The 26,460-nt window shown below is 43.4% G+C and overlaps 1 protein-coding gene across 1 annotated transcript; it reads left to right on the top strand.

Moving 5' to 3' along the window:
- The first annotated feature begins 335 nt into the window (after positions 1-335).
- Atp6ap2 (ATPase H+ transporting accessory protein 2) lies at positions 336-26,202 on the top strand. Its single transcript, XM_059250275.1, has 9 exons — positions 336-501; positions 7,892-8,022; positions 9,277-9,408; positions 16,820-16,915; positions 17,076-17,213; positions 18,408-18,461; positions 19,533-19,682; positions 21,293-21,412; positions 25,049-26,202. Exons 1-9 carry the CDS (start codon positions 462-464, stop codon positions 25,238-25,240), a joined length of 1,053 nt encoding a protein of 350 aa, XP_059106258.1. The 5' UTR covers positions 336-461; the 3' UTR covers positions 25,241-26,202.
- Positions 26,203-26,460: the final 258 nt, after the last annotated feature.

Here is a 26,460-nt window from a genome sequence, read left to right as displayed (position 1 = left end):
GGCACAAGATCGGGAAAGACATACACCCGGGCCGGAGATCGTCACCCGAGGCTGGGCAAAGGGTGCACACCTGGGAGGTACCTTCACAGTGGGCTCTCGAGAACCTGCAACCGGTGGGGCCACCTGCTCTTACCGCCGGCCCTACCCTTCATCTCGTGACCGGTCACTGTGGGCCGGCGGGGCAGGACCGCCCTGCTCTTAAATTCCTTGACTCCTATTGGCAGAGAATTCCACCCATCACATTAGGCCCTGCCCCAATAGCTGACGTTTCCCCGGCTACGTCTCTCCTGTGTAGCGGCGTAGTTGGCGATTGGCCGAGACCTAGTCCTGGAGTGGCTAAAGGGGTGGGGCCTAGGAATCGGAACCTTCGGGAGCGCGTCACCCGGTCGGGCTGCGGTGCTCCCTCGAGTCCCAGCGTCCCTTTTCGTGTAGCCCATCTCCGCTTCAGCTGCCGTGGCATCATGGCTCTGTTCGTCGCTCTCCTGTCCTTGCTGGTGACGGGTGAGCAGCCAGGGCGCAGTGCGGGAGGCCGCGGAGCGTGGGGACCCTGGGCGGGCGCGGCTGCAGGCGGGGGCCGCAGTGGGGGCGGCCTGGGCTAGGCGGCCCTCTTCGGGGCTCCGGTCTGTGATCTGGCCCGGGCGGCGCGGCCTGGTGGTCTCTGGAGCCGGGCAGGGCCACCTGGGAGGCTCCAGAGCCGGCATCAGCCTTTTGAGGGAAGGCGCATCGCCGGATGGGACTCTGTCCTCCCGTCTGCCGGTCACACCTTCCCCGTTCAAGGCCCTTCGGAGGACGGGTTGCGTTTCTCAATACACCGTTGAACCACAGCCCACTACCAAAAAGGGAAGATCGGCCAACGACTTAGCCGCCTCCGGCTGCTGTCCCCCCCCCCCCCCCCCCCGCCGCCTCCGTTTCTAATGATGTTATTAACAACGGATGAAACCTTGCCTCCCTCAAATTTGCCTCCATCGTTTTTTTATATGATTATTTCTTCAGGTGAACGCAGACAATCTCAGTATTGATTACAGTTCCCAATTTGAAGGATTTGGAGACAAGGGTGTGAGTCATGCTTTTAGGGTCACATGTCAAATAAATGGTAGCTTTCTTAGTGGAACCTAGGTTCTCTAACATAGAACAAGAAGAGTGGAAATGAGCTAACATTTGGCCTGTGGCTTGCGAATCATGTGATAATGCATTTCTTTTTACAGTAATCCTTAGAAGAGAGTTTCCTCATTTCGCAGTTTTAAATCAAGCTGGCATGACACAGGTAGTGTGTAACAAAGCTGGATTTGAAGGCAGATCGGTTGATTTCCAAGTAGAGGGTATGCTGTGTGACAACTTGGGAGTAGCGGGGTTGAGATGGGTTGCAGACAGTATCGAACAAGAAGTCAAGTGGAGCCAGGGGTGGTGGTGCACACCTTTAATCCCAGAAATCTGGAGGCAGAGGCAGGCGGATCACTGAGTATTAGGCCAGCCTGGTCTACAGAATGAGTTCCAGGACAACCGCACAGAGAAACCCTGTCTAGAAAAAAAAAACAAGTAAAGTGGAGAACAACCTTGGAGAAATGGATGTTTTGTGGCAAGAATACCTCAATACCTCACGCCTGTGCTGTGTGAGCTGCTGGGAGGTCCTACTTTTGGAATGGGAGCTGAAAGTGATGTTTTTGAAAACCGAAGTTCTTCTCCGCCCCTGGAGGTGCCCAGTGTTCTGTGTTAATAGTTATAAATATTCCCAGGCCTCCAAAATGTTAGGGTCTTTTCCTCTCTGTTGTTGGCTCTGGAAAAGCCATTCTGATTTATTTATCAAGATACTTTGGGAATTCTTGAAGTATTTGATAAGTGCTTGCCACAAAACCATGAGGACATGAGTCTGAACCCCAGCACCCATATAAAATAAAAGTGGTATGTGCTGATAATCTCAGGGCTGGGGAGGTGGAGACAGGTGGATCACTAGAAGTTCCTTGCTGGCCACTATAGCTAATGCATGAGCTTCATGTCTCAGTGAGAGACCTTGTCTGAAAAACAAGGTGGACAGTTCCTGAGGAAAGACATTGGAGGTTGACCTTGGATTCCACATGCATGCATATACATACATGTATACACACACACACACACACACACACACACACACACACAAATATACTTTGGGAGAATTATTTTGTTTCAATTCAGTTTTCAAAGTTAAAAACAAAACCTTCCCGTGGACACCATGGTTTAGCTGGGCATTTGTTGAAATTCCATGTTTTAATATCATGCCTGACATCTTTTGAAGTCTTGTCTGGCCTTGAATGCAGAGATCTGCCTGTCTGCCTTCTGAGTGCCGCTGTGTCCAGCTCTATCTCATTTCGAGTCACTGAGGTTTAGGATTTGGGTTCGGTTTTTGTGTGAGCTAAAATAATTGTTTCTCTACGTGGTTTGGGCATGCTATCCTTGCTAAAAATGGTCTAGTTCATATAACAATCAGAGCTTCTGCATTGCTGGGTCTTGTCAGGTGAGTATACAGTATTATTTTCCACACTGACTAAGTGTGGTTAGTGGAAAACATCATTAAGAACTCTGATTTCACTGTTTACTTTTAAAACAGTGTTAGGGAACTAGAGAGAACTAGGGAACTTGGGCTATGAATACCATGTTCTGGGACATATTTGAAAAAGTTCAGATACTTAGCCTGGTGAAGAAGGACCAAGAGTTAGCCCATGGAATTTGTAAGAGCTATAATGTAAAGGAGGGAGTTGATTTGGGTGACTGATGTCCTCAACGACAGAAGTAGCCACCATCCCTTTTTTAAATTGATTGATTCCAGCTATCACTTATAGAAGCTCACTGCACAAGACAGTGGAGTTCCCCAAGGGAGGGCCATTGACTCTAAACCCACACTGGAGAGGCTCAAGGAACTTTCCCCAGGGGAGGTGCCTCCCAAGAAAAATATGTGAAAGGTTGAGGTAGGGAAAATAATCTAGGAGAACAGCATATGGAGAGGAGCACAGAGATATGAGAGCTGAAGAGCAGAGAGTGTTGAGATCTCAGAAATCAAATTAGTGAGATGTCCAGGGGACATTTTGGATTTCCCTGCAAGACCCTAGGGAATGAGCACCAGCAGTTAAGCAGAGGGGTGAATAAACAGATTTGCTGGGTTTTTTTTTTTGTTTATTTGTTTGTTCGTTTGTTTGGTTGGTTGGTTGGTTTTTTGAGACAGGGTTTCTTTGTGTAACTTTGGTGCCTGTCCTGGAACTCACTCTGTAGCCCAGGCTGGCCTCAAACTCCCAGAGATCTGCCTGGCTCTGCCTCCCGAGTACTGGGATTAAAGGCGTGCATCACCACCACCTGGCTAGATTTGTATTTTGAAAATATGAAGAGAAAGCTGGATCTGAGGGTAGAATGACGGAGTAATAGGCAGCCAGCTTTAGCAAACCTGGCGAGGGACGACTGTGGTGGTGGTGGTGGGGGGGGAATTCAGGAAATTATTATGAAAAAGAGCAGCTGCAAGCAGTGGCTGATTGCTATGGTGCTGCAGAAGGATTTAAAGAGGAATTGTTCCAGTGGCTGGGTGGGAAGGAGACAGCAGAGGTCGGAAAGTTAGTGAGTCCAGGTTCAAAGCAACTGTTGAGTCGAGGGGAGCAGTGAGACCTAGAAGGAGCTGTCAATAGAATGGTGAGTGTGGAGGCCTAAGACTGGGGGAGATCGAGACTGGGAATCAAAATCTGGGAGCTGGCAGTGTTTGGGGTGTTTGCAGCCTTAGGGGTATATGGGCTCAAGTCGTAGCATGACGAAGAATTGGGTTAGTTCTCTGATCTTTCAAGTGGAGTATGCTGCCTGATTCAGTTGAACACTGGAAGAATGGACTAGAATTTCCATGTATGTCTTTTTTTCAAAATCCTTTTGTTTTAAATAGGAATGGTCATGTTTTAAACTTGGGTTTGTATCCTGATTACATCGGATTATATTATAGAGGTTAAAATTTCTTTTTATGTGTTTTGTAATACAGTACAGATTTGTCACCAATTATTGTACACACGTGTACCATATGTATTATACAGACAGGTCGATGTGTGGGCTGCTTTCCGTTTTTATGTTGAAAGAGCTGATCTTCAAAGCCTGGCACCACAGCTGAACAGGATGAATCCTCGGCAGCAGCTCGGAACTGGAAGGCAGGGGCCTTGTCTTTATCAAGGCCAAGATGGGATTTCAGAGACGGACTGCCAGTGTCGGATGTGTGGGGAAGTTAGGTGATTAGGGGCTGAGAATTGTGTTTTAGGGTTTGGTGGGCTGTTTCAGTGGTGTGGGTACAGACTGGGGGCCAAAGCGGGCAGCATGAGATGAAGCAAGAAAGCAGAGGGGTGAACTGTACGGTTCCTAGGTTCTTCCCCTGAAGGGAAGCATATTTGATTTAGAGATGCTTTTGTTTGGGCAAGACACTGGTAGAGAGAGGTTTTGATGGTTCTAAGTTCAGAATGGCAGCACCTAGGACTTGGTTTTGCGCCCAGGAGAGGGGGAAATTGTAGTTCCAGGTGTGACTTTACTCGCTCATCAACTCAGCGGCATTTACGGAGCAATTGTGTGTCAGGCACTCTCCTCAGCCTCGGGAACATAGGAACAAGACACTGAGATCCCTGCCTCCCGGTAGCTTAGATAATGCAGGGACATCTTGTTCTGCCTACCTCCCTATAGTCACTTATCTGTTGATATGTAGCTATCAAAAAGCTGGATTAATAAATGGTAAGTGAATCATTTCTTGGGTGGATGGAAGAAAGCTGAACAGATTGTTAGACTACTCTTCTCTCATGGCTAGAGGTGAAGAGAGATGCCTAGGGACTTTCGGTGAGAGCCAGCCGGTGGCCTGGAATCTCTGGGCTTTCTCTGTGAAGCTGGGGACAGCTCATCTGGAGACTGACTGGAGGGATGGAAGCCTATTCGGTTCAGGACAAGGGAAAAGTTTTCAAAGAACTAGGATGCTAGGACAATGGAGCGGCTCTAATTGAGGTGGCATTCCCCCATCACTGGTAGCATTCGAGGACAGCTGTCTGCCAGGCATCCTTGAGATGTGATGCAAGTCTGGAAAAGATCACCTTTCTTTTGACCTAACTAAGGGTTTCAAAGCAGTGGGCTAGTAAAGGAGTTTGTGCAGCTATGGTTGAGTTTAACCACAAAGCTGAGGCAGTTACGTCATGCCGGCTCAAGGGGGTTGAAGGCGTGGGGCCACATCTCAGAGCAAAGCTGTCTCCAAGTGCAGCTATATTCCTGAAATGTGTGCGTGCTTGGAAAGTGTAGGCTTGCCTGTTTCCCAGCCTTTCCAAAGCAAGGCTGACTGTCAAGGTGCCTGAGGTGGTATGCTTTGAATTCGCCCTGAAGGCTATGTGCAGTACTGCTGTTGGGTAACAAACCAAGACGTCTGGTGGTTACAGACACCATTCCATTCTGCTACGTTTTTTCCATTTGCCTTCAGCTGAGAGTTTAGAAATCCTCCTCTGGCCCTGGGCTGAACTGAAATTCCTAACTGGTCCTCCTGCACCTGCCCCAGCCTGAGGTCTTTTCTTTACTGTCAATACTGTGAAACCAAAACACCGACCCTTAATGCTCCCTACCTCACTCACATAGCGTAGGCTCAAGCATGTCTTTCTTGAGGTCAAGGAGTAACACCTCCAAGGCCTCACCAAAGCCTCTCTTTCCATAGTAGGCCTGGCCAAGATTGCTTTTGGACTCAGTTTCCATTAGCTACTTGTCGTTCTGTGTTTCTGTCAACTCACAATTTTTTGGAAGTTGCTTGCATATACTTCCTGTTTTTATTTTTTTGTTAGCTAATACTATTTCCTTCTTGGGTCTCTGAGGGAGTTGAAGGTTAGTTAGTTATAGTTGACGATTAATTAGGATAGAAAGTGAATTAGATACAATAGAATAGATAATGGAATTATTTTCTCTGAATTTGTCAAATACAAATGAACTAGACATTGTTTAGGTATTTATTACTTGTATATATTGTATATAGTTATTGTACTTTTGTATATAGTTTTTCTTATGTTAGTTATAAGCTTTTTCTTTTTTTCTTTTTATTAAAATAGAAAAGGGGAAATATGGTGATATTTTATTTGTATTAAAATGTTATTTGTATGTTAATAAATAAATTTGCCCAGGGGTCAGAGCTATCAGCAAGCCATAGGAAAGCAGGGCAGTGGTGGCGTATGCTTGTAATCCCAGCACTTGGTAGGCAGAGCTGGGTAAGTCTCTGTGTGTTCAGGGATACAGCCAGTATTGGATACACATACCTTTCATCTCAATACCAATCATGGAAAACCTGGAGGTCTATACAGACAGGCCGTGACGAGGCGGTCATGTGGTTGGGTTTACAACCAATGAGAAGGCAGAACAGGAACTCTATATAAAGACTTTAACACAGGGGTAGCTCTGGTTCGGAGAGGTAGGACCACTGCAGGAGGAAGGGTAAGGTTTTAGCTCTTAGCTCTGACCTCTTGGCTTTCTTCTTTGCATTGGTTCTGTTCCTGGACTTAGTTTTCTGAATATGGTAACATATGTGCTCACATGCACGTGCACACACACACACACACACACACACACACACACACACACACTTGATAATCCTCATTTTCCTATTTTGCCTGTGAAGTATAAGGAAACATGCTGTATCCTAAAATATCCTAACCTCTAAAGATGTCCTGGCCTTCCAGAGTCTTATAGTAAAATAAGAATGTCATATATTTGCATATTATAGAGAAGTCTGATGACAGAATAATTCCAGGATTTCAGGTTTCCTTCCTTTTTAGGACCAGGGCTTTGGCTTTTTTGCTTTTTCAGTTCCAGAGAACTATCAGTGATTTCTAATTCTTGCTAAACTGTCACGGTCCCTTGTTAAGGGCCATCTGTAGGAGGGTATCTACATCAGTAGTAAAACCCTCTCACTCCTCCAAGGCTCACAGCCATCTGAAACTCCAGTTCTAGGGGATCTGATACCTCTGAGACACCAAGCACAAACATGCATTCAGGAATGTATACATGTCTAATAAACAAATACATCAGAATAATGTAAGAGCCAGCAGAAGGGCTATTGAGGAACACTGTCTTCCAGGCATGACGACATGGCAGTCTTGAACCCACAGCAGCTGTAATTAGATGCACAAGATTGGGCCCATCAACTTCCTGCCATGTACTGTGGAGGGCTCATGAAGTCTCACTGTTCCTTGAGGATTTAGAGGCAGTTAGCAGTAGCTGGGGGAGGGAGGAGTCTCATGAGGCCCCACCCATCCCTGAGGAACTATAAGCAGTTAATGGTTGCCGGGGTGGGGGATTTTCTTGGTGTAGCCACTGGTAAAGTACCCATACACCTGTAAATAATCCTTCACTCATGCTCCTGTCTGCAGACCTTGTTAAATTCATTGGTGGTTCCCCCCCAAAAGACATGGAGCTAGAAAGAGACTAGTTAAGAAGAAGGAAGGGGGTCAGTGGGAATGGGGGAGTGAGAGGATTATATATCTATAAAAATACCATAATGAAAGTCATCATGCAGAGATATTTGCTAATTTAAAATTTTAAAAAGGAAATCCTCTTGCACTGTACCCTGTTCCGACATCATATATGTACTTAAATTCTTAGAGTGATACTGTGGGGAAAATGGTGTTGATGCTGGGGGTACAGCTTCAGTCTGGGACTAGCCGCTCCACATCTGCCGTGGCACGCGTGCCTGTGCCGTGAAGACTTGGTGTTCCATCCCCAGCATCCCGCCCCAGACTTCTCCATGTTTACGATGCAGTATTTTGTCCAAACATAATTTAGCATGTTCAGCCAGTGAGGAATGGGGGAAATGTCTTATGTTTAATAAACTTCAAGGTGGATATGAAAGATTTATAACAATGATAATTCATTTACTGATCTGTTTTCTCCTCAGGTGTTTTAGGGAATGAATTTAGCATATTAAGATCACCAGGGTCTGTTGTTTTCCGAAATGGAAATTGGCCTATACCAGGAGATCGAATCCCAGATGTGGCTGCACTGTCCATGGGCTTCTCTGTGAAAGAAGTATGTGTACTTAAAAAAATTATTGTAACTGCTTCTAAAACATTTTTATTGATTTCTTCCCATAGTCAAAGATAGCAACAAACACACAGGTACATTTGCCACAGATTACAAAACTTTAAAGACTCATTGGTATTTGAGGTAATCTTAGGTAAGTGTTCCTGAAACCAAGTCTTCATATATCATTATCAGTATACCTATGCATTCATCATTGTGAGAACCTTTATGTGTGTGGATGCATCTATCTAGTATGTTAAGTATATTTTTATTTTTAATTGACATGTAGTAATTTACATATTACAGGTGTGCTGCTATTAATAGGCTGTATCTTTTTTTTTTAGTGCAGGAAATAGATTTGCTACAAATGCTAAAATGCCTACATATCTTATCTGAGGTTAGAATAATGCAGCCAGTGGCTATGTTTTCCTAGAATGATGCTCTGACCTGTAGTAGGCCCTGGCTACTGATGGAGCGGTAGTAGAGTGGCCTGGATCCATTCGCTCCAAGAGGCCTGAAGCTGAGGAGGAGGAGATGCCACTTGCTCTGTCTTGTTACACTCTCTTGCCACTTTAACCTGGCTGCTGATATCATCAGTCACTTCTAGACTCCAAGCACTCTCAAAACCAACAGCTCTGCTTGGGCACTGCTTGGCAGTTGGGCTGTGGGTACAGCCCATGAGCTCAAGTTCCTTTAAGCAGGATTGGTTGTTTACACTGAAGGGTGAAATTTGTACCTAGTTCTCTACGAGCTTAAATTTGACCACAAATGGCTGTTAAAAAAAGCTTCATAAATAATTATTAGTAAATTAACATGAGTCACTGTTAAAGGAATTTTATATATAAAGTGCTTAGTAGAGAACGTTTTGATACTTGTGGCTGTCACTGCAAGGTAAAAGTGAGGCTGCACATAAAGGAAAAAGGATGCAGGGACGAGACAATAGTTCATAGTCTGCAAAATGCAAAGCACACGGGTTTGTTTGCTCGCTTGCATAGTCTGCAAAATGCAAAGCACACGGGTTTGTTTGCTCGCTTGCTTTTTGACACAAAAGTTGTGAGCATACTTTCCGATAAGAAGGCGGCAGACATTCACGCTGCCGCTTCGGAGACTGTAGCTGTTGTTTCGAGAAGATGCTTACTTCCCCTTTGAAAGCCCAGGCCGGGGTCATCCCAGAAGCCTTCACTCTGTTATTAGATGTTCCTGGGGAGACAGTTTCCATACTTGAGAATTAAGCACTGTTTTGTGCTTTTCAACATTTAGGACCTGTCTTGGCCAGGGCTTGCGGTGGGTAACCTGTTCCACCGGCCACGGGCAACCATTCTGGTGATGGTGAAGGGGGTGGACAAGCTGGCTCTCCCCGCGGGCGGTGTCATCTCCTACCCTTTGGAGAATGTGAGTATTTCTTAGAGTAATTGGAGGCACTGGAAAACTTCCTGTCGGTTCACATGAATGCAAATGATTTCTGTGTAATGTGTCGACAGCTCCCAAGATTAGTCTTACTCTCTTGACTACTTCCTGTGCAGTCTTATCCCAGGGTCTCCATGAATACGTGCACGCGCATGTAATTTTAGTCTGTATCTCTCTTTGAAGGCTCTACTATCTTGCTTGTTCTCTCATTTAAAAAATGAATTATATTCTAAACACACCTCTATTTTGAGTGCAACTTCTCTAAAACACAATTTCCTTTTAAATTCTTTTTTTTTTTTTTTTTTTTTTTTTTTTTGGTTTTCCGAGGCAGGGTTTCTCTGTGTAGCTTTGCGCCTTTCCTGGGACTCACTTGGTAGCCCAGGCTGGCCTCGAACTCACAGAGATCCACCTGGCTCTGCCTCCCGAGTGCTGGGATTAAAGGCGTGCGCCACCACCGCCCGGCTTAAATTCTTTTGGAAGTAGTTTCTTTAAAAAAAAAATCCATGGTGATTGTACGCTTACTGGAAGTTGGCCATACTCTGTGGAGGAGAGTTCTAAGTTAAGAGATATGCCTCCTGTTACTTTTCTATTGCTATGATAGACTACCACGACCAAGTCCACTTCTAGAAGGGAAGGTCTGGGGGACTTATGGTTCCAGAGGGATAATAGTCGATGATGGCAGGGTGGAGACATGGTGATTGGAGCAGGAAGCTAACGGCTTACATTTTCAAATCAAGAGCAAAAAGAGGCAGCGAGTTCAGAAGGGCACAAGCCTAAGTTCTTCAAGGCCACCTCCAGTGACATGACAGGGTGCCAAAGAGGAAATGTCATGAGCAGGCGCTGACACTGAAATTTTACTCTCGACAGAAGGCTAGGGGCCATAAAATGCTTTCGTTTGTTCTTGGGAAGAAGATTAGTAAAACTCCAGCTGCCCCAGAAGGGCTGGCTTGCCATTCTTGATTGTGAGGTCCCAAGAATTGCCTGAAAAAAGTCAGAATTACAGGTATAGAGAGGTTGCTTCCAAATTCAGATAATCTACCCTGGGGGGCACCTCCACAACCAAGGCTCCTTTGATTGACAATTGAAGGTGAGCTGGGCATGGTGATGCACGCCTTTAATCTCAGCACTCAGGAGGCAGAGGCAGGCAGATCTGTGAGTTGAGGCCAGCCTGGGCTACAGAGAGAGTTCTGGTATAGCCAGGGCTACACAGAGAAACCCTGTCTTAAAAAAAAAAGAAAAGAAAAGAAGAAGAAAATTGAAGGTGAGTTGAATTTGCAACTTGAAGGGGAAAAGAACACAATAAAGCAGGTGAGGAAAACATTCTCCTGGACCTATGGTTAACAGATCAATGTCAGAAATTTGCAGATGTGTTAAGGTTGAAGGTGTAGTGGATGGTGCAGCCTAGGTCCTATCCCCAGCACTGCAAAAATAACATCAACAAAACACATAAAGGAAAACTGGAACATAAAGGCAAAGAATGTTTACTATGAAGCAATTAGAGGACATTTTTGATGAGTGGTATTTTTGTTTATGTTTTAATTTAATTTATATTTAAATTAATTTATAATTTGATTTATAATGTAGATTGTGATTCTTTAACTCATTTGTTACTTATAGATATTTTTCATTGCCAAATGTATGAGTTCTTTTTCAATAATTACTGTTTTAATTTCTAATTGCATTATATTGTAAACTGATCTGTGCTCACTTTGAGAAAATTTTTTAGACTTTGCTGTGGTCCTGTTTCCAAGTACATGTGGCGTGTTTACAGAAACAAAAACCATGTGGGCTGGAAATGTATTCATAGCTCAGTCGTGGAGTGCTTGCCTAGTGTACAGGAAGCCTAGGTCCAGTTCTCAGCTACACACACACACACACACACACACACACACAAATACATACACAGCCATGAACTAGACCACAAGGCAGACCTGAACACACAATAAAGAACCAATGTCTGTATAATCACAGCCCTTGGGAAGCTGAGGCAGGAGTGCTGCAAATTTGAGGCCAACCTGGGCTACATAGTGAGTTTGAGGCAAGCGTGGGTAGCATAATGAGACCCTGTCTCAAAGACACCAAAACCCCATGTATTTGGACCAGCATGCCCTTTCCCTGTCCACTTCCCCCTCGGTCCTGATAACACATCATGCTGCTCCTGACTTCTGTGAAATCAGCTTCCTTAGATCCCACACATCAGTGAGATCATGGTATTTGTTCAACACCAGGATTAGTTCAGTTAATATAATGTTCTGACTTACCCATATTGTCACAAAGGACAAATCTCGCTGTGTGTCATCCACCGCCTCCCTCCCCTGGCTCTTTGAGGGCTAAATGGTATTTCTATTGTGTATATATGCTACATTTTCTCCTTTTTTCTGTTTCAGTACTGGGATAGAACCTAGGATGGCTTGTACACTAGGCAAATACTCTACCACTGACCTATGCCCCAGCCCTAGGGCATTCTCTCTATCCATTTTTATAAAGACACTCTTTGCTCTCATAGCTTTGCTACTGTGACTAGTGCTGCAATGAACATGGAAGCAGAGTGGATTTCTTTAGCATCCTGATTTCTACTTCCTTTAGATATGTGCCCGATGGGCTAGAGAGATGGCTCAGTGCTTGAGCGCATTTGCTGCGCTTGCAGAGGACTGGGCTCAGTTCTCCCCCCACTCACATCAGGCCACTCACAACAGCTTATAACTCCAGTTCCTATCCCTTCTTCTGGCTTCATCAGGCACCTGCACACACATGTTACACATACATACATTCAGCCCCCCCCCCACATACACATAAAATTAAAAACATAATAAATAGCAAACCTTTAGATACATCTCTAGAAGTAGCATTACTGGAGCATGCTTTAGTGATATAATGCACAGAATGATGGTGATTATAATAACAATATTGTTTGGTTTGCTCTCTACTGCTGTGAGAAACACCATGACCAAAAGCAACTTGGGGAGGAGCGGGCTAATTTCAGCTTATGGGTTGCAATCCATCAGGAACCTCAAGTCAGGAACTGAAGCACAGGGCATGGACACCGCTCACTGGCTTGCCTCCATGGCTTGCTCAGCTTGTTTTTTATACAACGAAGGCCCACCTGTCCAGGGGTGGTACTGCCCACGGGAGGCTGGGCCCTCTTGCGTGAATCACTAATCAAGAAAATGCCAGAGGTGGGCGGGTCTCTGTGAGTTCAAGGCCAGGTTGGTCTACAGAGCGAGTTCCAGGATAGGCTCCAAAGTTACACAGAGAAACCCTGTCTCAAAAAAAAAAAAAAATGCCCCACAGACATGCCTAGAGGCCAATCTGATGGTGACATTTTTTTCAATTGAGGTCCCCTCTTCCCAGATGACACTAGCTTGTATCAAATTGGCAGAACACTAACCAGCGTAAATATAGTGCACATTTTTAAATTGTATATCAGCTTTTAAATGTTTTCACCACACAAAGCAGAAATCTCATCATTTCTGTTGTGAAGCAGAAAGCAAGAACAGAAAAGCAGTGATTGTGTAGTAGAAAGCTAGGCTGCAGAAGTGATTCACATAGTCCTAAGAATGAATGATCACTGGTTTAATGCCAATTCTACAGAATTCTCATGTAACCTTTGCAGTTGGGTGGAGTGATTGAAACAGGATGGATGGGGCAGAGAGTGGGCTGTGGTTGGTGATATGGGAAAGCTAATTTCATTTTTGGTAGTGGATGGTAAATGGATGTTGCCTAAAAAATCAAGATGAGGTAATGAAAATGTTTTATTTAGAGTGATAAAAACAAAGGAGACCATTGAAGGGACATGAACGTGAATGCCTCAGAGGAGTGGGAAATGAGAGGCAGGCGAGGCAAGAGCTGTTTCTCCTTAAACCACACTATGCAACTCTTGAACAGCCATTTGTAAACAAGGAAAACATGGTTGCAGTACACTCCTAAATACTTCATGGGTTGAAGAGAAAGGAAGTCACCAGAAATTTCTAAGTTACTTAGAACTGAATATTGATAAACGCTCAGTATATTTAAAAGCTGCAGGTACAGTTGAAGTGGTCCGAAGGGGGCGTACAGCTGTGAGTGCATGTGCCCGCCTGTAGATTTCTAGGATTGGACGTTAATGAGCTAAAGAAAGCAGAGAAGTTTGCAGAGTGAATGCAAGGAAAATGGAAAGAGAGAACAGTGAAGGTCAAAGGGCACATTCTCTTCGCCAGGTGTTTCTGTAATTTATTATGTGATTTCTTCGAAGATCACCATGTATTTCATTTATGCATAAATGTATAAAATCCAGAACACCATTTAAAGTTTAATAGCATAGGTAGAACCCCAAATGTGTTTTTTGAGACAAGGTCTCATGTGGCCCAGGTTGGCCTTGAACTCTGTGATGCCAAGACCCTCACCACCAGTGTATTGAACCCAGGGCTTCATGTACACTAAGCTCTCACCAGCTGAGCCCCACCTACACTAAACATTTTGGAGCAGACTAGCCTCACTTGACAAGAGTTCACTGTATTGATTGACGGTGATCAGCTCCTTGTATTTCTCTTGGAAGAAAATGGGGAAAGACACAGAAGGTCAGAGCACAGAGCCCACACAATCTAAAGGCAAAAGTACCTTCGAATTCTGCTTGGCATGGCTTCCTTTTGTCAGCTAACTTGTAGTTTCAAGTGATACTGATGGAGAAATTCTTGGACAAACATGCATAGCTGTCTAAAACAGTGTGAGAAAGCAGTCGCTATGTTCCAACCACCCAGGCTTTCCACTCTTTGAGCTTAGTCTCATATTTTTAGTCTATATAACTATTTTCCTTCCCAATCTGATATTTAATTCATTCATTAGCTTCTCCAGGTTGATTGCTAAGGGCATATCCTTCAGTCTTCAACTTTCCTGACCCAAGTGCTGGTCTATTAAGCCAGTGGTTCTCAACTTGTGGGTCATGACCCCTTTGTGGGTTGACTGACCCTTTCACAGGGGTCACCTAAGACCATTGGAAGGCATAGATATTTACATTATGATTCGCAACAATAGCAAAATTACAGTTATGAAGTACCAATTAAATAATTTTTTTTTTCTTTCGAGACAGGGTTTCTCTGTGTAGCTTTGCGCCTTTCCTGGAACTCACTCTGTAGCCCAGGCTGGCCTCAAACTCACAGAGATCCGCCTGGCTCTGCCTCCCGAGTGCTGGGATTAAAGGCGTGTGCCACCACCGCCTGGCCCAACTAAATAATTTTATGGTTGGGGGGTTCCCACAACATGAGGAACAATATTAAAGTTTTACAGCATTAGGAAGGTTGAGAACCACTGCAATAGGTGAAATGAGGTAGGCAAGTTTGTGTCATATGTGTTCCCACCCAAGCCTGAGGAGGTGAGCAGTGTGTTCACAAAAGACAGGCACTTGCAGAGGCTAGTTACAACATGCTTTTGTAAGCTTGATTGCTCTTGCTCCTCTCCAGTTTCTTGTGACCTCATTTTAGAAGTTTGGGAAGAGTTAATATGCATCTTGATGTAAGATAAAAGCAACGTGTGTGTTCGAGTCATAGAATCCTGAAATTGATGCCTTTGGTATGGGAGTCTGCTGGAATCCAGCTCCGACCTGCTCCCACCTTTCGAAGAGTTCTTAGGTGGAGGAGAGAGGAATGAGAAAATATCAGATAGAAAGATAGACCTAGACAATGAGGAGAAAGACAGAGACACAGGGTAGCTTCGGGAGGGCCCTGGGTCAATACCCAACTGCCCAGAGTTTTATTCAAAAGGGCTTTTTATAATATACCAAGGGGAGAGGCAAAAGACCTTCCCCTTGCAAGATCAAAGCACGCTGTACAGCCAAATGTAGAACCTTCTAAACACCTGGTAACCACGCCCATGGCCGAATCATCCTATCATGCAGCCCTGCTGGATAAAGCAAGCTCAGATTTTGTGACCTCACTAGGAAGCTTCTGTGGTCCACCACTGTTTGAATACTGGTGTTTCATCTATAAGGTTTCTTTACTTATTTTCATTTCTTCCTGTACTGCCTTGGCATTCATTTGCTGCTTATAGACAGTGACCTTTAAGTAGTAAACAGAACTACTGGAAGAAAAGTCACCAAGATATCTCCATTAAAACCAAAACATACTTGGTACAGTGTAATTCAGACACTTAAGAAGTGGAGGCAGGAGGTTCGCAAGTTTGAGGCCTTGTAATGAAGCTACGTAATAAGTTTGATGCCAGTTTGAAATAGTGTAGGGCAGAACAAACGTGGCATAGCATAGTTGTCCCCATTTTGGTTACCCCTAAAGATAGAGGTAGGTGCTTTGGGGGCTCTGCTGGTGTTTTGTGCCTTAATCTAGTTGGGTTAGGAGAGTGTACCCATTTGTAAATGTTTGCTAATCTATTTATCCCAGGGTTTAGATACTGTATTATATGTACGTTGCACTTTAATATATTCAAGGGGCTAGAGAAATGGCTCAGCAATTAAGAGCAGTGGCTGCTTTTGCAAAGGACCTGGGTTCAATTCCCAGCACCCCATGGCAGCCAGCTCACAATCATCTGTAATTCCAGATTCAACGCCCTCTTCTAGCCTCCTCCAGCATCAGGCACACAAATGGTACACAGACATACATACAGGCAAAATACCCATACACATTCAATAATAAAATAAAATAAATTTTTTAATTCAAATTAAAAAACAGCTCTTGGGGCCAGCAAGAAGGTTCAGTGAACATGCAAGCCTGGCAGCCCGAGTTCAATCCTCGGAACCCATGTAAAGGCAAAATTCTCTACCTTTACATATATGTCATGGCATGTGCATACATACAAGCACACACACAAGTAATAAGTCTTTTGATAGGGCTGGGGAGGTGGCTTAGTAGGTAAAGGTAAAAGATAAAGACCATAAAGTTGGGTGGGTAGCAAGGTGGATACGATCTGGGAGGAGTTTGGGGAGGGGGAAAAACATGATCAAAATATATTATGTGAAAAAAAATCACAACAAATTTATGGTGGAGCCATAAAGAAGAATGAAAAATCATGTCATTTGCAGAAAAAAAAATGAGTAGAACAAGAAGTGGTTGCATTAAGCGAAACAAGCCAGACTCCAAAAGTGAAATATTACATGTTTTCTCTCATGTTGAAAGCAGAATTCAAAAAGAAAAGAGACAACCAAAAAATAGTAGAGTGACTAGGGAAGGCCCTGGGGAAAGAGGAGAAGGGAGGGCGAAGGATGGTAGAATGGTAGAAGATGGATGGCCTCATACTCAGAGCATATATGGAAGCGTGGACATGATGAAACCCATCAGTTAATATACAAACAGTTACTCTATAGCAATAATAATGTAAAATGCTTCTTCCCCCCGGGGCTCCTTGCTTATGCCCTCTGGATTTTTCTCTTCACTTTGTTTCACAAGCTAACTGCACTTTCCCTCTTGCATTTCAGGCAGTTCCTTTTACTCTTGACGGTGTTGCAAATTCCATTCACTCCTTATTTTCAGAAGAAACTCCTGTAGTTTTGCAGTTGGCTCCCAGTGAGGAAGTAAGTAACAGAGTTTTTATTTAATTTATAAATAAAGATATAAAGAAGTGTTATTTAATGACAATCTTAAAGTACTTATATAAAGAAATCTATACAAAGTCTGTATGTTGGAATGAATCCACAGCAGGCAGTTAACCAGAGTTCTGGATTCTTCTTGTAGAGAGTGTATATGGTGGGGAAAGCAAACTCCGTTTTTGAAGATCTTTCAGTCACATTACGGCAGCTACGTAATCGCCTGTTTCAAGAAAACTCCGTTCTCAACTCTCTTCCCCTCAATTCTCTGAGTAGGAATAACGAAGTAAGTAGTTGAGTGGTTGAGAGCATAAATGAATGCCATTGTTAAATTCCCATTCCACGTGCTACTCGAAACTTTAGCAAGACTGAAAGGTGTAGAAAATGAAAAACTGGGCACAGTTACTGCTGGAGTGCATTCTTCCTTCCCTTGGCATAGTGTTCATGAATCAACGCCTTTCTCTAGCTTGCACTTTGTTTGCAGGGGTCAGGGGTTGGTTTTTCAAGACAGGGTTTCTCTGTGTAGCTCTGGCTGTCCTGGAACTCACTCTGTAGCCCAGGCTGGCCTCGAACTCACAGAGATCTACCTGCCTCTACCTCCCTAAGTACTGGAATTAAAGGCGTGCACCACCACCGCCTGGCATATAAATACTTTTACGTTCTCATACCAGTGTTCCCAGTTGATCCAGACAAGCCACAATCCAGTCTTCTTGTGGCTGGTTGAGCTGTGTAGACCTGGTGACCTGATGCCATTATCCATAGCCATTGCTAATATGGAGTCACATTTTTTAGGATATTGCAGTAGAGAGAGACATTCTTTCTTTCTTTCTTTCTTTTCTTTTTTTTTTTTTTTTTTTTTTTGAGATACAGACTTACTGTGTAGCCCTGGCTGGCCTGGAACTTACTGTGTAGATGCCACTGACCTCAAACTCACAGAGCTCTGCCTGCCTCTCTTTTCTGGGGTCCTGAGGTTAAAAGGGCATGCACCACCACGCCTGACAGCCATCCCTACTTTTGGCTCTTGTCCTTTAGAGCTGTTATGGTGGCTAGGAACCACCACCATTCTCAATTCTCTGCTTTGGAAAGTGTTCAAGGCAAGAAGCAAGCTGGTCCACTTGCAGGACTTAAGATAGTATGGGATCCCTGGGTCCCCTGAGGGCAAACCACAGCAGTGTCAGTGCTCAGGCACGGTTCCATCAGAAGTAGAGCTGTTAAGTGGTGGTCACTGTACTGGGGAGTGGCCATCACCTGTTCGTTAGTTAGCAAAGAATGGTTTAGATGCAGCTTTTCCTGGTGCTGGCCTGGAGCCCAGGGCCTTGCACATACTAAGCAATTCTCTACCCCTGAGCCGCCTCAGTTTCCATTACAGTAATCTACCAAGGGGGGAATAGTAGATTTGACTTGGTTGGTGCTCGTACTGTGTTGTACTTTCCTGGCTCGATGACGGTACGATCTCTAACGTGTATCTTGGTCTCTGAAGGCTGACCTGCTCTTTCTTTCGGAACTGCAAGTGCTCCGTGACATTTCGAGTTTGGTAAGTAGACTGCTCGAGCTTTCAAGTTCTGTTCGGTTCAGTGCCGAGGAAATCTTTCAATGAGAAGGAAGCCAGTGGGAAAGTTTAAGCATGCCCCAGATTTATGATCCCATGGAAACTGAGAAACTAGTGCTGGGGGTGGAGTGCTGAGTTCTGTCCCATGTTAGTGGTCATTTCTTTGGCATTTCTGCCTTCAGGAGAGGCCATAAATCCTCAAAGAACATAGTCCTGGGAATGAAACTGTCCTGCTGTAGTTGCAATTTGGCCATCTACTCCTCGTCAGACACTGAGACTTGATTACTATGTCTGTAGCTATGGATCAAAAATAGGAACAACAGTTAGGGCGAGTAATAGCGTCAACCAAGTGGAAAAATGAAAGAAATCTATCTACAAGTTACCTTTTGGTGAAGGCTTTTTATTTTTATTTTTTATTTTATTTTATTTTATTTTATTTTATTTTTTCGAGACAGGGTTTCTCTGTGTAGCTTTGACTGTCCTGGAACTCACTTTTTAAAATCATCCTCATGACTGAAATGGATCTTCTTAGTTGTCTGCTAGCTTGTGAAGTAGTTTCCCAAGCCTTTTTTACCAGGGCTTGCTTCAGGAAGTTAGAAAGCTTAGTGCCAGAGGCCAGTGAGGTCTGGGAGGGTATGCAGGAGGAAGGCTGGTTCAGCAATTCCTGGATTGTATCAGTCCAACCAGTTACTGCCTCGGGCCTTGTCTCATGTCCAAGTTTTGTTTGTTCGTGTTTTCACTTTTTGGTTTTTCCAGACAAGGTTTCTCTGTGTAGTCCTAGCTGTCCTGGAACTCACTCTGTAGACCTTGAACTTAGAGATCTTCCTGCCTGTGACTCCTGAGCGCCGGGATCATGTCTAAGTTTTTAAAATTAAGCAACGGGATTTGTATTGGATTGATCAGAAAGCCGTTTCAGGGAGTTCTCTTCGCTGCCTTGTTAAACTGGTTTTGTGGTGCAGTGCACTGTGGCGGTGGCTGGGGCCGTCTCCTTTATTCCAGTGTACAACCTCACTTGGTTGTGTTTAGCATCTCATTTCTGTTATCTTTTGTTCTAAGTTGTCTCGTCATAAGCATCTAGCCAAGGATCATTCTCCCGACTTGTATTCACTGGAGCTGGCGGGTTTGGATGAACTTGGGAAGCGCTATGGGGAAGACTCTGAACAGTTCAGGGATGCTTCTAGGATCCTTGTGGATGCTCTCCAAAAGGTAAATACCAATGTTACTGGTATAAGAGAGGTTGGTGTGTGACCATTTTAGTCTCTTCATGGAAAAATCTTTTGTGGAATGCTGTTGATTGAAGCTGTTTCTTTTTTCTCTGTGTAAGCGTAGAACTCTGGGTCTCACACATGCTAATCAAGCAAGTGGTCTACCACTGAGCCACACCCTCCATCCAGCTGAAGTCTTACTTGACTTGTTTTGAAGGTTCTCTAATTATTGTGTATAAAAATAGTGAGGGGTCAGGCTGAGAATATAGCTTGGGGTTAGAGTGCTCGCCTAGCGTGCATGAGGCCTTAAGTTCAAGTCCCAACAGCACCATCACAACAAAAGAATGGTGTAGGATCCGAGGTGTATATAGGGAGAAGGTGTGGTAGCATATGTCTGTAATCCCAGCACTTGTAGATAAAGGCAGGGGAATCACAAGGTTCGGGCCTCCCTGGACTTCATGGTAAGACCCTGTCTCAAAAGATCAAAATCAACCAATCCTCAGTAAAATCAAAACAAAACCACAGAAGCGTGTGTGCGTGTGTGTGTGTGTGTGTGTGTGTGTGTGTGTGTGTGTGTGTGTGTAATCTCCAGTGCTAGCGGTGGCAGTGTTGTGTGTTTGTGGATTCTGACAACATATGTGGCCTAAAGCATAGCATTTTAACCACTCTTCAGTCTATCTCAGTGGTGGTGAGTGTATTCATACACTGTCCATTTCTAGAATGTTTTCATCATCCCCGTCTGAAATGTCCATGAAGCACTATGAGCTAATGAAGTTGTCCATGATTAACCAAAGACCACTTGGACAGAGTCCTTCATGTCCCTTTCTGCTTTCATTCCCAAATCTACATGCCAGCAAGTTCAGTCTCCAATTTTATTTAAATATTTGAATGTATATTAAAGCTTAACTCTTAGCCGGGCGGTGGTGGCGCACGCCTTTAATCCCAGCACTCGGGAGGCAGAGGCAGGCGGATCTCTGAGTTCAAGGCCAGCCTGGGCTACCAAGTGAGTCCCAGGAAAGGCGCAAAGCTACACAGAGAAACCCTGTCTCGAAAAACCAAAAAAAAAAAAAAAAAAAAAAAAAAGCTTAACTCTTACTGACTTTTAACATAAGCAAACCAGTAAGGCTTTCCTGTTTTAGACACTGTACATTAAAGCTTATACATGTTTGTATTAATAGGTATTAATATTACATACTATGCAATTATTTGTAAAGCTACAAATAATTCTAACAAATGTATATTTGACCAGTCACAAAAATGATTGGTATGTGAGGTAGTGTATATGTTAACTAGCTAATTTACCCATTTCACAATGTATATATGTTTTGAAACAATACTTTGTATATGAGATTTATATTCATAATTCTTGTCATTAGTCCCTAATCAATAATATAACAACCATCCACATAGCATTTCAATAATTCCTAAGCATAGAAAATACTATGCCATTTCATGTAGGAGTATAGAGTTTATAATCTGTAGAAGTTCTAGAACCAGTCCCCAGTGGATACCAAGGAACAATTTTATAAAATATTTCTTAACCCAAAATACAAATGTAAACAAAATGTATGTATTTTGCCGTTTATCATAATGTCAATAACTGACTTTCAGTTTGCAGATGACATGTACAGTCTCTATGGTGGGAATGCAGTGGTCGAGTTAGTGACTGTCAAATCATTTGACACTTCCCTTGTGAGGAAGTCAAGGACCATCCTTGAAGTAGAAGAAGAGGTGAGTGTGTTTTTAGATCCTGTTTTAAAACTATGAGATTGCCGGGCGGTGGTGGCGCACGCCTTTAATCCCAGCACTCGGGAGGCAGAGCCAGGCGGATCTCTGTGAGTTCAAGGCCAGCCTGGGCTACCAAGTGAGTTCCAGGAAAGGCGCAAAGCTACACAGAGAAACCCTGTCTCGAAAAACCAAAAAAAAAATAAAAAAATAAAATAAAAATAAAACTATGAGATTAATTTACTTTAAAGAATAAAACCCTGTGCCCGCGGTGGTAATGCACGCCTTTAATCCCAGCACTTAGGAAGCAGAGGCAGGTGGATCTCTGTGAGTTCCAGGACAGCCAGGGCTACACAAAGAAAAACAAAACCAAACAAAAAGAATAAAACCCTGGGCTACTGGCAAGATTGCTCAGTGAGTTCAAGTCTCAGAACCCACATGATAGAAAGAGACAAAGGGACTCTTGGAAGTTGACCTCTGACCTCCACACCCACACACTTACAAACACACAGACACAAAATAAATAAAATGTAATTAAAAAGTTAGAAATCGGGGCTGGAGAGATGGCTCAGTGGTTAAGAGCACTGACTACTCTTCCAGAGGACCCAGGTTCAATCCCCAGCACCCACATGGCAGCTCACAATTGTCTGTAACTCCAAGATCTGACACTCTTACACAGGCAAAATACCAATGTACATAAAATAAGAATAAATAAGTTATTTTAAAAAAAGTTAGAAATCCTGGAGCTGAGGGTGGTGGTGTAGGCCTATAATCCTAGCACTTGGGAGGTAAAGACAAGAGGCTCTGGAGTTCAAGATCATTCTTGACTACATAATGAGCTTGAGGTCAGTCCTGCCTCGATAACCTCCCTGCAGAAAAAAAAACAAAACAACAGAAGAACAAAGGATGAAATTCTATGTTGCTATAGGTGACATGAATGAGTAGTTAGTAAACCAGAAAGAATTTCAGTGAAGACTTAGCTTTCCCAGTCAGCTAGGTTTGTGCTTCTGCCGGTGATCCTAGGTTCCCTGGGCTTGCCGTCAGGTAAAATATAAATTCTTGAGTGGAGAGTGAAAGGAAACCTGTCACTGCTGGCAAGATTATTAATGCTAAGGAGCCATCGGAAGTTAATGCCTCTCTCCACTATGGATTCTGCTCTTCTAGAGAGACATTATTTTTGTGACCCAGTCCCTCATTTTTCTGGGACTCTTTGCATACACCTCTTTATAATTTTGATTTCGCTTATCAGTATTTCAGTATGGATCTTGCTTTCTTGCTTCGACTAAAAGTACATAGAGCAGCAGGCGGTTCTTAACCTGAGTCACAACCCCTTTGGGGTTGAATGACCCTTTCACAGGGGTTACCTAAGACCATCAGAAAATACAAGATATTTACATTACGATTCATAGCAGTTAGGAAGTAGCAATGAAAATAGTTTCATGGTTGGGGATCAGCACAGCATGGGGAACTGTATTAAAGGGTCGCAGCATTAGGAAGAGTGAGAACCACTGACACAGAGGGTCAGAGAGAAGCTGGATGGCCATGGTAAAATGTGTGTCTGGTGCATGGTCTCACACACACACAAAGCCTCAGCACACTAGGCAGTGATGGAGAACGGCGCGGGGCTCCATTGCAGCACACAATTAAGAATGTTACTAGCCTGGCATGGCAGTTCACACCTGTAATCTCAGCACTTGGGAGGTAGAAGCAGCAGGAGGATCAAGGACTTAAGAACCATCTTCGGCTACAGAGTAGGTCGCGAGCTAACCTGGGCAGGGCTCCATGAGACTTTGTCTAAGAAAAGTGAAGCTGGTTAGCTCCACTTGTTGCCATCAGCTACCCAGCCATTTCTATACGTTCCCCTTTGGACCCATTTACAGGGTCCCCCATGCTCAGTCCTAAGGATCAGTGTGGGAGTTGGAGTCAAAAAGCTATATATAGCCAGTACCAATTTCAGACAGTCCAGAGGTGCCTGCCTGGAGATGGTTGCCTTCCAGATTGAGCTGAGATGGAAGGGTATCTGTTTAAGACTGTTTGAGTATAAAACATGGGGAAGGCTAACCGACATGGAGTTCAGTATAGCTTAAGCAACAGACATCAAAATTAGACCCCAAGAGCATCAAATAACATGGGTATAACCCATAAAATAGCACTTAGAACTGATTAACAGGAGTGCATGTATAATTGGGTATAAACCATTCCTTGGAATATCATTTCAGTTTGGTTGGGCGCCTGCTATCAGGGCCCATCACTCTCCTGCATTCACAGTACCCTTAGATGTACACTGGTGTCCCCAGCTACACAGAGGACAAGAGGCCCCATGTGAGTCGGGTTTTTCTGAGTGTGTGATGGTTTCAGATTAGGCTGTAGTGAGCATTGCACACTTCTATGCACTACATATACACTCAAAATGGATGTGAAAAGGAACTGATTTAGTAAATGTACATAAATCCAAGAAATAGGTGCTTGACAGTGTAAAATCCTTCGGGTCAACTTTGTGCTCCCTGCAGGAAAATGCACGTATCTGTGAGCCCATCATCTCCTCTCTCCAGTTGAAATCAGTCTTCTGTTACTTTAAGCAGTGGCAAGAGTTTAAGGAACTAAGCCAGGCATGAGGGCACACAACTGTAGCCCCATAATTCTGGAGGTGGAAGCAGAGGGATTGTAAAATCCAGGCCAGCTAGGGCTGGAAAGCAAGTCAACCATCTCAACAAAAAAGACTTTGGTTGTATGGAATACTTGCCAAGTGTCCACAGGCTCTAGATTTGCGTCCACGGGCTCTAGATTGGTTCCTTAGCACAGGAAAAGAAAAATCAAAGCAGCAGCAGCAGCAGCAGAAGAGCAGCTTAAAGGCCTGTCTGCTGAGTCTGCACAGCACGCCAGGGGTGGGAGCCGTAGGAACACTGCCAGACACCCCGCCCTCGTGTCTCCTCACCAGCTGGCCCTGCCCACCTCATCCTCTGCACTGTCATCTTTTGTCTTTGTTTTTGCTTTGAGTCAGGGTCTCTCTGTGTAGCCCTGGTTAGCCTGGAACTTACTATTGTAGACCAGGCTGGCCTCGAACTCATAGAGATCTTGCTACTTCTGTCTCCTGAGTGCTGGGATCAAAGGTGTGCTCTACCATATCCAGCCTATTTAGTCTTAAACAGTGCTTCAATTTACCCAGGTTTGAATTCTGTCCGAATGGAACCACACTGCATGCATGTTTGGGTGTTCTGTGCTCAGTGTCGATTTTTAAAATATCATGGAGTGGAGTGATTTTACTGCTCCGTGCCCTGTTGTCTGAACATGCCACAGTTGTCCATTCTGGTGAAGATACTCTTCTCCGTGTCTCTTGGTACAAACAGAGAAGTTTTTGTTGGAGGCTAGGCTTACTGGATCATGGGAGCTGCAAACCTTCGGTTGCATTGCTTACCACTGAATCTTCTCACGAAGTTGGACTTCCTTCTGTGAGTAGCAATGCCAGTGTCTTCTCCAGGAAGCGACCCATTCTTGCCTCCTCCAAGGCTAGATAGGTAGCTTTTACTCCACTTAGGAATTCCTAAGTGTCTGTTAGACAGCAAATCATAGACATTAAATCAGAATAATTCTTCTAATCCGAAAGTTCTTTCCTCTTGATATTTTTTCCTTTCTTCATTGTAGATTACCGAAATTCCCTATAACCTTGCATATAAGTATAATTTGGAGTATTCAGTGGTTTTCAACATGGTACTGTGGATTATGATCGGCTTGGCCTTGGCTGTGATTATCGTCTCTTACAACATTTGGAATATGGATCCTGGATATGATAGCATCATTTATAGGATGACAAACCAGAAGATTCGAATGGATTGAGTTTTCCTTGTGCTAGACTTAGACAGCAGGTTTGGTATTGGTTGTTCTGTTAAAGTATATCTTTTAGTGTGGTTTAAAGTAAACAGTATACCTTAAATTGATTGCAAAGAAGACATAGATTTTTGTTCTGTGTTGTGTGTGTGCCTATGGTTTCTTTAGAGTGATTTATAGTGTTGACACAAAATGAATTGTAATATAGATTCCATAATATGCTCAAATATTGTTGACATAGTTATTTAATATTGTAATTTCATTCCATTTAATACATTTGGAAATATGCACTGAAAGAAATGTAAACCACTTAGAGTAGTTGTGTTGTTCATGTTGGAGAATGCACTGGGTTTCTTAGAGAAGCTTTTAAATGCTTGAGTTCCTTGCACAGGATAGATAAATCCTAGTTGAGCTGTTATTCACTATGAACAATTTGTAAATGTCTTAATCTGATGTAAATATCTCTGAGAGAGGAGGGAAGATTTTAACTAAGAGTAGCCCAAAAATACTGCATATGCTTATACAATCGCTTAGTTTTGGAAGTGTGTGTGTGACTGGCAGGCTAGCTATTTTTAATCTCTTCTGCAAGTTTGGTGATCCATGTGGTTTAGTAGAGATATTAAAAATATTAAAAATACTATGTTGATTTCAGGAGAATATAGCTTTGTGGAGTATAGCTGCTTGTAATTAGATATACAAAAACAAATCTATGGGGGATATCTTGAAGCATGAATATAAAATATTTTTATTTCCCTAACTTTTCCCCCTGTGAAGTTACTCTGGTTTGTGTATGCTACAGCTTCATTCTGTAGAATATTAAGTGGAAGTGGATGATTGCTACTGTTCGTGTGAAAATGGACCAATATCAATATAGAGTGACAAATAAAGTTAATGATTCAAAAATCTGTGTCATTGCAATTCTAAATTTATATTTTCAAAACCTAATTAAACAGGCTGTTATTTCACCAGAACTGGCTGTTTTATTATCTGAAGGGTTCATCCTGTTTTCTACATTTGCTTATTCTCATTGCCTCCTGAGACTTTGTACCAATGTAAGGAAGGTATTTTAATTCCATTCTTGTTATTAACTTGTGCAACATACATGATAAATTCACACTTGACTATGTAGGAAAGGTTTCAATTTTCCTGTAGCATTTTAAAAGATGAACAAGCAATTGGTTAGAAAATAAAGGGCTTTCTAAGGTGAGGAATTATAGTTACAATTTTGT

The sequence above is a fragment of the Peromyscus eremicus genome, chromosome X (assembly GCF_949786415.1).
Source record: "Peromyscus eremicus chromosome X, PerEre_H2_v1, whole genome shotgun sequence".
NCBI classification, from domain to species: Eukaryota; Metazoa; Chordata; class Mammalia; order Rodentia; family Cricetidae; genus Peromyscus; species Peromyscus eremicus.
Note: the sequence above shows the minus strand (reverse complement) of the source record. Positions and strands in the feature narration are given on the sequence as shown.